The 12,024-nt window shown below is 35.2% G+C and overlaps 1 protein-coding gene across 1 annotated transcript in view; it reads right to left on the bottom strand.

The window, feature by feature from the left end:
• LOC129230458 (GPI ethanolamine phosphate transferase 3-like) overlaps nt 1–9,589 on the bottom strand; it is a 30,032-nt gene extending 20,443 nt beyond the window's left edge. The window contains exon 1 of the mRNA XM_054864857.1: nt 8,881–9,589. Within this exon, the coding sequence (XP_054720832.1) occupies nt 8,881–9,519 (639 nt within the window). The 5' untranslated portion in view covers nt 9,520–9,589. The remainder of the gene's footprint in view (nt 1–8,880) is intronic.
• Between the last annotated feature and the right edge of the window lie 2,435 nt (nt 9,590–12,024).

Here is a 12,024-nt window from a genome sequence, read left to right on the forward strand (position 1 = left end):
AATACTTTTACAATTTAAACTTCTTTTTTATTTCTTCTTCACAATAGGCAATGGACATAAAAATGAATTTTGAACTTTAATCGTATTTCTTAACTCTTAAGGGCATTAAAAAATGCTTCAAAGATTTTTAATAAATATATTTAACTTTTTTCCTTTAACTGGTCAATAAGGAACTCAAATTATCTTGACTAAGTCCTGTCACGTCAGATTTTCTCAATATTTGCAGATTGTACAAAGGATACTACTTTAGCTAAAAGGCTCTCTTGTGAATTATTTTCTGCAAACCAACACGTCACAAAACTCGAATAAACAAGGTATATTTTTTAGAAATTAACAGATTTTTCAAACGGTCGACAGAAAACAGAACAGGATGTACAGTATTTTTATTATCTTACGAAAAAGTTTAATATTTCTTACTCTGTACACAGAAATAGAAAAACAGGCGACATAAAATTCAAAGAAATGTCTTGATTAAGCTGGAATTCATTAAAAAAGGATGGCTCTCCTCTGATATACCCCCCTCTTGGCGAGATTTTAATTTTTCGCTCGATACGAAAATCGCCAATAAGGCGATAACTTGGCAACCCTGGTTTAGCAACTTGAACGCTGGAAAGTAGTTTCTCGAAGTCTCTTTTTGCACGTGTATGTGTGGTAGGAGGTAGGTGCTCATATGTTTCGCTCTTAGGGAGATTTTAAGTTGAATACTCTAAAATAAAGTTTCAATTCAAACTTTATTTTAGAGTATTCTTTTTCTTGTTGTTTTTTAATGTTAATTTAGTTGAATTTTCTATTTTAATTATGAGTTCGGTTTGTGATGTTGTCCAAATGTATCAATTGAAATTTTTGAATGAATCTTCTTTTTCTTTTTCGTCAGGTCGTCCAACGTTTGGACGTACCGGAGTCCTAAATAGATTTTTTATATTTAAACTAATTGAAAATAAAGAGGTTAGGTAAGTGAACATATTTTGAATTATTGTGTTTTTAGTGTGTTTCTGGTAGTTTGTATTTTGGTCTGGTTGGCATTTTTATAGCACAAAAATGGTGTTAATTTCACATAAAATCTGTGACTTTATTGTATACTGAACGGAGGAGATCTGTGACTTATATCCGACTGTGATGTATATTAAAAGTCGGAGGGATAACGGACCGAGCGGCAGCGAGGTCCTGGCGAGCCCGAGGTCTCATAGTACTTTCGTAATGAGACCGAGGCAGGGCCGGCGAGCCGAGGTCTCATTACGAAAGTACTATGAGACCGAGGGCTCGTATCCCGGAGAAACAACGGAAAAAAATTAATGCATTAATTTCATTAAATAATTAATGACATAATTTGAATTTTTCCTGTTGGCGCTAAAAAAGCATCGCTAAGAACGATGTATGACATATGACGTCATACATAGTTTTCTTGGCGACGCTTTTTTGGCGCCAACAGGAAAAAGTCGCCAAGAGGGGGGTATATCAGATTTGTTCCAAAGGGATTTAAACTACTTGAGGTTCTACAGTAGTTTTGCATAACAAAATGAAATACAATAAAGTAAAATACAAAAAAAAAAAAAAATGTCGAAATTAAAAACAAAAAAATAAACAATAGATTTTATCACTCAAGAAGTATCTTTGCCTTAACTGTTGGTAATCATGGAAACTAAAAAAATCTGAAACTTCACCATTCTTGAATTTTGTCGTCTTTTATACCTTTCTTCAGAAAACGCTGAATTTTCCAGCTTTTTTCATCAAGACAATTTTTGTGCTTTGTCCATATACTTATGCTACAATATGCTATGAGTACCCCACCTTTCCCCTAAAAAAAGACAAAAAAAAACCACATTTCTTTTAAAAAACCCAGCTTCAGTTGGGTTTTTTTGGGTTTTATTTAAAAAACCCAAAAAACCCTGGGTCCATGGGCATTTTAAAAAAAAACCCGGGTTTTTGCCAACCCTGCGTCAAATGGCACATGAAGTGACGTCATGCGCTCTTCCGCCGCGGGAGAAGCCGAAGGACGTGCAGTTGGCTTCGAAGACGAAACGTAAGGCTTACCTCCTCGCATTTAACTCCTCGCGTTTCTGGAATATTAAACCTCTCATCCTCTCGGAAATATTCGAATACCATCATTGATGTTACTTGAGGAAGATTATTAGATTGTGCTTTAACGAATCCGGCCTCCATAGTGTGTTCAAAAGGATTATTGAATTTCTAAAAAATAAAAATATTAAAGCGCTCAAAATGTCCGTAGCGAAAACAAGGGATCTTCGGCAGAAGGCTGCCTATTAGTGCCCTGTGATGTAAGCTTGTGACGATTCAGAAAAGCGCATTTTTGCGCATGGATTTTTAAAAATTCATTAAAAATCAATCACTGTGTTTCAAAATTCGGCGATGGTGAATTTTTTAGTTTTGAGGGTCAATTAACAATATCCAATAGTCAAAATATGAACATTTAATATGTTGCAACTTCCCTATTCATGATTTTTTTCAGTTAAATTGATGCAGCTCACGCATCCACTAATCAATATCAACGTTTCAAAGTTTGTTTATTTGTGATTGGACCTATTTTATTTGTTAATCATGGCTTCACTAAAGTTCTGCTTATGGACCTTGACAATTCATGACTTTTCTGTGTACTGATGCAACTCACGCATCCACCAATCAACGTCACCTTTTCAAAGTTTTTATTTTTGATTGGACGTCGCCCATTTTGACCGCAAGAGGTCTTCAGGGAACCCCTGCAGCCACCAATCAATGGCACAGTAATGGAAACAACGGTTCCCTGTAGCGCCCTCTTTGTTGCCATGGGTTTCAGCAATAGTCACAGCCTATAAGAATTACGTGGGGTCATGTGTTTACAAATAGACAATGGTAACCAGATAAAAATTGTAAATCATAGTCTCTCCTTGTCTGCCAAAAGTGAAATTGTTACCAATCACGTGAATAAAGGCTTAGAACGTAACGTAAAAGTCCTTACGTAATAGTCAAATGGCTCAAAGCAGTCAATTAATAAGTTTGAAAATGATAGAAAAATTGATGAGGTTGACACCGAAAGGCATGGTTACCCAGAAAAAAATATTTTAAAGCTAGTTATTTGTATTAACCATACTTTCAAAATAGTTTTGGTGGTCCAATTTATGATCCATAGCAGTCCAAACCTCGATCCCGGTCACCTAGTTGTAGAGTGCTGGCTTAGAGAATTGTATTTAATATTTGTTAAAATAGGTTTTAATTCTAGTTCCATGTAACTTGAACGTTCAAAACAAATTCCATCATACGGCATAAAAATTAGTTCTTTCAGCGGGTACTTCAAAATCCGCAAATAAATTTCCACTATCACATTACAAAAAAATGCTAATTTTCTTAGTTAAAATGCTAATTCTTAAGTAACCTTAATTTTTTTATAATTTAATCGAAATACATATTTACATTATGTAGTTAGAATTCCTGAGACATTAAAAACAATTGTAAGGATTTTGTTACTAGTTATACAGGAATAAATATCCAAACCAGCCTTATTCCACTGAAACTGTTTAAAACTAAATCAAATATAATAATTCCAAAGTGAGTAAATACAAATATAAACTTTGTGTTCTAAAATAAAAATATTAATTCCAAAACTTGAATCTGCAGGCAAAAAACTTTTCTTATTTTGTTAGAAAGTAATTTCAAATTTTGATAACTTTTATCAAATTTTTTGATAACTACATGTAAAATATAAATTGTGACATAAGGAATTTATTTGGCAAATAAATGAATCAAGGTTTAAAAATAAATTTTCTGAGAATGTTATACTCAATAACATAATATTTAATAACAGCTGATGTCGGTAAATCTGGATTTTTTCACCCTTTAGTGTTTTAAATTTCTTACTATTGAAGAGTTAAGACTATTCTAGTTTCAGATTTATGATGAACTGTGATAACTATCAAAGTAAACACAAGTTAAGAGTTAATCAACGATCCATCTCTTTCCTGCATTCATCACTGTAGGATAATTATCAAAGTAGCTGGATAGATTAGACCGTTAATAATATTTTGCATTTAGAATTTTACAGCCAAGTATTCCTTTCAAAAAAAAAAAAATATACAAGCTAAACGAGTGGTGTATATTAGGGTGGATCGAAAAAAACGAAATTTTGAATCTTAATTTGGAATACCTGCCAAAAGCTGTGCACATGTAAGTACAACACACCTGTAAAATATTATCAAATTTGAACAACTCTTTGAGGGTCCTACCAAGGCTTGAATTTCTCCAAAAATAGAAAAAAAGGACAGTTTTCCAAAGTTTTTATGAAAATACTAGTGTTTAAATTTTTTGTTATAATACGGATAAAATGCTTCCTTTGAACACTCTTTTCATGTATCTTCACAATTATTTACAGTCTTTGCACCATTAAGTTCGCACATAAGCCGTTAAGTTTCGCGAAATTAACCAAAAACTGACTTTTTTTAAGCATTTTTGCACATTGCAATATTTCTTCTTTTAAAGTGAAGTTTTCTTTTTTTACAATGCCTATACAGTATGCAGTTTTAAACGGAAGTGAAGTTAAACTTTATTACATTAACAGCTCAGCATCCACTAAAAACAGGTGACTGCATTTCGAGTTCCATTCTACCTTTTCCATCTGCCGAGCCACATGTATTAAGTATAAATTTATTATTCATTTTACCTTAGAAGTAAACTATCAAAATGATTTAGTTGTACTAACTAAAAAAACAATAACAAACGCAAAATTGGCGTTGGTGTTTTCAATGTATTGTTGAAGACTTTCATTAGATATGCCAGCTAAAATAGGGGAAGGAGTGGCAGTTATTGCACATTCTTGCCGGTTGATAACATCAGAGTAGTCTGATGCATCAAAGTTAATCCTTGAATTATAGAATTCTCTTATTTCTTCATGAACAGAAGCCACTTGTCTGGCCTTCAAAATCTTCGCAAAGCCAGTTCTCTGATGTACTTCGTTCATCAGTGATCACTGCTAAGGAAATATTTTCCGGGTGGCAAAAATAGGCATTTCGTTGAATGACAGGATTAATATTTTTTTCAGATTTTCACTTACGTAACGAGATGCTGTAATCACACTGATGAGGAACAGCAATGTTTTGTTTCAATTCCAGAAGAAGAAAAATTTGCAACGGCTATACTCCCGCCAATAGAGCCATCATCATTTTTTGGTGTTGATGTCACTTCAAAAGTGGAACAAATGAGGTTTTCTCTGCCAACGCTATCAAGAGTGTGCTACCAGTACGGCATTTCTGACAGGTGTGCGATGTTGCTTCAGAAACATTATAGGATTTTGGTACTGTGTCAAATAATGATCGCTCTAAAGTTGTTGATAGGAATAAAATTCGAAGACAGCGAGAAAAGTGTCACAGGTGTCACAGACGAAGTACGTGCTTCTGTTCAAAACCTGCAAACTAGAAATGAAAGGGTTTGAAAAGTACATTTTTCGATATCCGTAAAGACAAAACTATGACAAAAAGAAATGGTTGGAGACAGATACCATAGAAGAACCATAAGCGAGGAATGCATGGTTGAAAAATCAAATTCTCTTTATTTGGGTCATGTAACACCAACTTCTGGAACGGGAAAATATGTCGCGACAGCAATGTGATTTTTGAACTGAAAATTTGTTTAAGCTTTAAGGATATTTTAGCTTTTGGCTGTGATGGCACGGCAACGAAAACCAGAAAAAAGAACGGTGCAATTGCGGCCATAGAGAATAAAATTGGACATCACATTCTGTCCCATGGTTAAGCTGCGAACTGTATACGAGCAACCTTTACGTTACCTGTTCACATTACTTGGTGGTGAAACTGCTGGTCCATGTGAATTTTTGCAGCACCAATAGGTAAATTGCTAAAACAGGTGCAACAATTTACCACTGGTCCAGTTTGAAGCAATTACGCTCCTTGTCGTAGGTGATGGGCTGTTAATATAATAAAGTATAATTTCATTTCCATTTAAAACTGCATTCTGCACAGTCATTGCAAAAAAAAAATTGGACTTTAAATAAAAATATTGCAATGTGCAAAAAGGCTTGAAAAAAGTCAGTTTTTGGAAATTTCTCGAAATTTTGCGAATTTGTGTGGGAACCTAATATTGCAAAGAATGTAAATAATTTTGAAGATATATGAAAAGCGTGTTAAATGGAAACATTTTAATGGTATTAGAACAAAAATTTTGAACCTTATTATTTTCATAAAAATTTTGGAAAATTGACCTTTTTTCCTAATTTTGGAGAAATTCAAGCCTTGGTAGGACCCTCAAGGAGTTGTTCAAACTTGATAATATTTTACATGTGTATTGTTCTTACACATGCACAGCTTTTGGTGGGTATTCTAAATTAAGATTCGAAATTTCATTTTTTTCGATCCACCCTAGTGTATATGTACAAACAAATTCTCAATCACCAAAGTTCTTTTTATTTCTTTTTACATAGTAAAGGAAGCATTGTATTCGCAAAAAAATTTCACAGAAAAATGCGCCTTAATTTCCATTTTGCTCATCCCCGAATGAATATTGATTTTTTTTCGACCCGACCACATGTGCACATATACCTAAAAACGTATGAATTCCCAAAATATCCATTTCGACAATCCCTGAGTTGATTGCAATGAGTATTCTTGAGAGGTCTGTATGTATGTACACATGTATCTTGCATAACTCAAAAACCGTATGCCGTTGAAATTTGGTAAGTAGACTCATAGTGGGGTCTAGTTGTGCACCTTTCCTTTTGGTTGCATTTGGATGTTCCAAAAGGGGTGTTTTATGCCTTTTAAATCATTGGGGGGGGGAATCATTGTTAATTTCGATGCAAACTCAAATAAACTTTTCATTTGACAGGCACTTGGCTATTTATTGGTCGGCAAGTGCTGTTGCCAACTTGGCATTTTTTTTTTAATTTTTTTTAACATCTGGTTTTGATTTGGCCATCATTGGTGATATTGAGGGAATTAACCATTGAATCACATAAAAATTGCCAGTAATGAGAAAATAAAGTCTATGTAAAACTTTTTTTTTAAAACTTCGGTTTGCAACAAACTATAGGGGTGAAAATATTTAGTGTTTCCTTACTTACTTCAAGGCCTTATTATCATTAAATTAGCATAAAAGAAACGGTACAGATGTGATATACCCCCCCCATTTGGCGACATTCGATTTTTTTTGCTCAAAATTAAAATATTTTTCTCGCCAATGAGGCGATAATTTTTTATGCATGGCATCCCTGGCCAAACTAACCTGTGTTTAGCAACCCGAAGGCAATCTTACAGATCTGTTCAAACTTGTTTACTTGGGTTGTTTGGGTTTCATGCAGGAGAGATACGTGGTGCTGTTTCCTGCAATATACCTTACAGGAATGCTTATTTTGTGTTAGTTTAAATTCAGTAGTTGTGTTTTGAAGTAAAAACATTAGAAAATACCAGTTTCTTCAAACTTGAAGGTTAACTAAAAGTTAACTCCAACGTGGTGTGTATCTGTAACGTGCCATTGTCATATGATGTATTGTTTTAGACTGAGTGTGAATATTTATACCATATAAAAAGGTAAGTTCTTTATTTTAGAATTCAAAAAAAAACCTCTCACTTCCAAAATTCTTTGTTTTTACAAATCCTTGAGGGGTTCTTGTAGTTTTTAACTTTATTTTTACTGTATGTAAATTAATTTTACAGAAATAGTACGGTTACTTTGTTCTAAAAGTTAATTCTTATCGATGCCACGAATTATTTAGACATTAACGTGCCTCCTTTAGGTACTGAATTTTATGTTAACAATTGAAAGTTCTTTCGGGTGTACTCTTAAAAATGCTGAATTTTATTAATAAATCTGCACAATAATGGTGCATATTTCACACTTAAAACTGTCATTATTGTACACTGAACGGAAGGAGCCACCCTTGGGTGTACATACACATGAATATGTATAATATACATAAATATACATAATTGTGACCATACTCCGACTGTAATGTATATTAACAGTCGGAGGGATAACGGACCGAGCGGAGCGAGGTCCTGGCGAGCCCGAGGTCTCATAGTACTTTCGTAATGAGACCGAGGCAGGGCCGGCGAGCCGAGGTCTCATTACGAAAGTACTATGAGACCGAGGGCCCGTATCCCGGAGAAATGATGAAAAAAAAATTAATGCATTAATTTCAACTTGTAGTTAATACAATAATTTATTTCATTGTATTTTAATATGTTTACAAAAAACCCCGGCCCTGTACATTTTTGAAGCATATATTCGTGATGTTTTTTGTTGTGCTTTTATGTTGTTTTTATATATATGATGTTTTGATCATGTTTTTTTATCTGATTTTTTCCTGTTGGCGCTAAAAAAGCATCGCTAAAAACGATGTATGAAATATGTCGTCAATCATCGTTTTCTTGGCGACGCTTTCTTGGCGCCAACAGGAAAAAGTCGCCAAGGGTGGGGTATATCACATCAGTTCCAAAGAAACTCCTGTGATGCACACATCAGCTTGTTTTATAAATTATAACTGAATGGCTGTTAACTAGTTTTAAAATTGATATGTTGTGGCAGGTACTTTTTTTATGTTGGTACTTTTCATTGAAAGGTATAAAAAATACACCAGTTGGCACTTTTTTACATTTTTGAGGATATTAATTTTTTATGGCTATTGCAAATTTTGTATTAACTAACATTCAACAACTTTGAATTTTAAATTCTAGGGCTGTCATACACTTAAAGATATTGCCTATCATTTTAAGTAATTTCTCTACAGTTGCCAAGGCAGAAAGTAAACAAGTCCCCAAACAACGTGACATACCTTTAACGGAAAAGCATCAAAATGCTTGATAGTTCATAAAAAGTTAATAAATGCATTATTCTTTTCCAATGTGTAGTGATACAACATAAAATATTTTTCAAAATACTTACCTTTACATTAAATGATGGATAAGGAAACGACCTGTGAAATTGATTAGGAAAAAGACCTTCCCATGTATCATCCCCTAGAAAGATTACATTTCTATTCAGAGAATTCATTTGCCTAACCCAATTGTCCTCTGTAATTTCTACACTAGCGAAATTCAAACTAACATCAATGAAAGTTGGAAAGCTACCAGTTGTTAATCCTTTAAGTCTTTGTAAGGTAGTTGTTGGGGGATCTGCACTAACATGAAGGAGAATAGCATGTTCAGGAAATTTCTGAACTGTTTCCTTCAAAATTGGCATTTTATTAATATACATCTCAGCTGCCGTGGAAGCTTCATAACTTTCAACAAAGTCATACCTTAAAGCATCAATAATAACGAAAACTGCTTTATCAAATCGCCTGAAGTGATTTTTATGACTTATTTCAGGTTCTAATAAAGACAGATTTTGTTCAAATTTTTCAGAAATGTCATTTAAAGAAGTGATATTTCCACAGTTTATATCACCACTGATGCTAGCAGAAGATCTACTGTTTTGATGCACAACAATTCGCTTCAAAAGATAGCCAGAAAGAAATATCCACAACCCTAAGACATACATAATATAAACCCACAGAACAATAAGACTGTTTTTCAAACTCATTGTGCAAGATTTCACAACAAATTTAACTTCAAATTACACTTCGAATTGCTCAAAATATGATCAATTTTTGTTAACAGCACACACAAACAGACAAAAACAAACTATGACAGTCACAGTTAAAAAAAAAAAAACGGCGCTTTTAAAATTAAGCGGCTGCAACGAAGTTGAAGAGCTTCTCCTCTTCTATCGGTTTGTTGCTAATTCATTGTTTTCGGGATGAAAATCTACCACATTAATAAATCACAATGCATTTTAAGATTACAAGTATATAGAGCAGGAAAGCAGTGTCCTTCATTATACGCAGGGGAAGTGAAAAGCAGCATGAAGAATCGAGTCGTCGCCCTGACTAAAAATTTTGGGAGGGAGAGATTTTTTTTTTTTTAAGATAAGATAAAATTTATTAACAAACAAAATACACATACATAACAGTAAGCAAAATTAAAAAAGTAAAGTTAAAAAAATACTTACAAATTATAAAACATAAATTACAAACTTCATAACAAAATATTAAGAAAATCTTGACTATAGTTCAACACGAGTTAGTATTAAATTCACACTAAAGAGCGCCAAAGGCACTGTCCGCAGTGTTTTTTAATTGGTTTAGTATGGAGTACAAACACAAATATGTATTAACAGAAATAATTACAAATTAATTTTACACAAGTAGTAAAAATTTAATTTGAGGTGTACAATCCAAGGGTACCCCCCCCCCGAAACGGACGATCCCCTCCCTCCAAAAAATAGGAAAATATGCCTACCCTCTCTAAAAATTTCAATAGCGCAGCCTGCGCCATGAACCCTTCTAGGTGGGCACCCCTGGTGCAATCAGAAAGCTTATAATCTGACTTTGCCTCACGAACCTTGAGGTCCTTTGACTCAGCGGTAAAAGCACTGAGTTAGCATCAGAAAGGCTCGTGACAGGCATCAACAGCAACCCACTGCTATACTGAAGTCTCGTTAATTACCCCAGTACGCCTGGCTTCTCGACACCCTCTACCCTACTCTGATCCAAATATCGCTCTCTTACACCCCCGTTTCATCACTTATTAGGGGATGTTGTGAGGGACTCTAATGTAGTGTACTTATACATTCAGAAAGCTCATAACCCAACTTTGCTCCTGAGAGCCTTGGTCTTGGGGGTCCTTTTGGTTCAGCGGTTAAAGGACTGAATTAGCATCAAGGCTCCTTGGATCAAATCTCGCCACGGACCCACCAACTCATCCGCGTCCACATCCGTACGCCGCAAATTCTAAACAAACCGAATGAAGCACCAAAACTACGGAAGGATAAAATGCACACATTCTTATTAAGAATCATTATTTAAAGAAATTCCTACATTGCGAGACGAATCCAAATTTGCCAAAAAAATATTATTAATGACTTTGTTTAATATCGTTGACACTTTCGACCTAGGTTGCACCCCCCCCCCCCCAAGAGCAAGGACGCACAAAAGCAACAGACCCCCTTAAAAAATGAGAAAAATACCCCCTCAAAACACCTTCCTTCCTAAAAATTTCAATGGCACCTGCGCACCCCCCTCCCTCCTCAGATGTTGACACCCCTGCTTTCCACTTGTAAGGAACGGTACGTTCAAGTTGAATTAAATGACTTCAAAATCCCCATCATCTTAGTCTACACTGGCTCATCGGTCCACGTCGCGAGGCAGTGCACGAGATATTAATGAAAGAGCGGTTTCCATATTCAAGTCTACACGAGCTGATGTATGCATCACACAGAGCCGCTGAGAGGGGGCAGCAGGGGCAAAATCCCCGGGGCCCAGCCCGAAAGAGAGCCCGGGCTTCTTCCTCAAAAAGATTTTTTTTTTTTTTTTCAGAGTATGTGCTGCTAAAACTGAACTTTTTTTTTTTTTTGGTGTTCTAAAAGCAAAAACGTCTCTCATTCAACCTTTTAACCCATTACTCGACATCTGCATGTTCGCAGCATCAAGTGCTTGTGGACCAGTTCCTTAGGGGGCTATCTTGCAGAGACATTTTTATTGAGAAGGAAAACGACTAATTGCGGGACCACCAAGGCAAACAGCGCGCGCTCCTTTCGTCATGCGCTTTCCTCCTATAATACCCGGGCCCGGGGCACGGTTGGGGGACATTAAGGTAAGAGATCCCAAAATTTGAGTCGCGACCCCCAAGCAATTCTTATGGCGTCGTGACATTATCCATACATTTAAACATATCACTAAATAGTTTAAAAATTGAAATACGTGGGGGAAGAGTGTAGTATCAATACTTGAGCGTAGTGGAGGATCCAGGAGAAAAGCTATAAGATTGTAGCATCCCACACCCCTTATATCAGAGTACTTGATCCCACAACATCCTCTAAGAAAATCTTTCATTTTGGTTTAGGGACTTCCATCCCCACAAATTTCCTCGAAAGAGTCCCGAACTCAACTCCCTATGATCATCTAAAATCGTCTAAAATTCCGTTTTTGGAACTTCAATTTCGAATAAATTTGTGAGAGATTCTTTAAACCCCAGCCCTTATCCTGAA

Source organism: Uloborus diversus, chromosome 9, assembly GCF_026930045.1.
Source record: "Uloborus diversus isolate 005 chromosome 9, Udiv.v.3.1, whole genome shotgun sequence".
Taxonomy (NCBI): Eukaryota; Metazoa; Arthropoda; class Arachnida; order Araneae; family Uloboridae; genus Uloborus; species Uloborus diversus.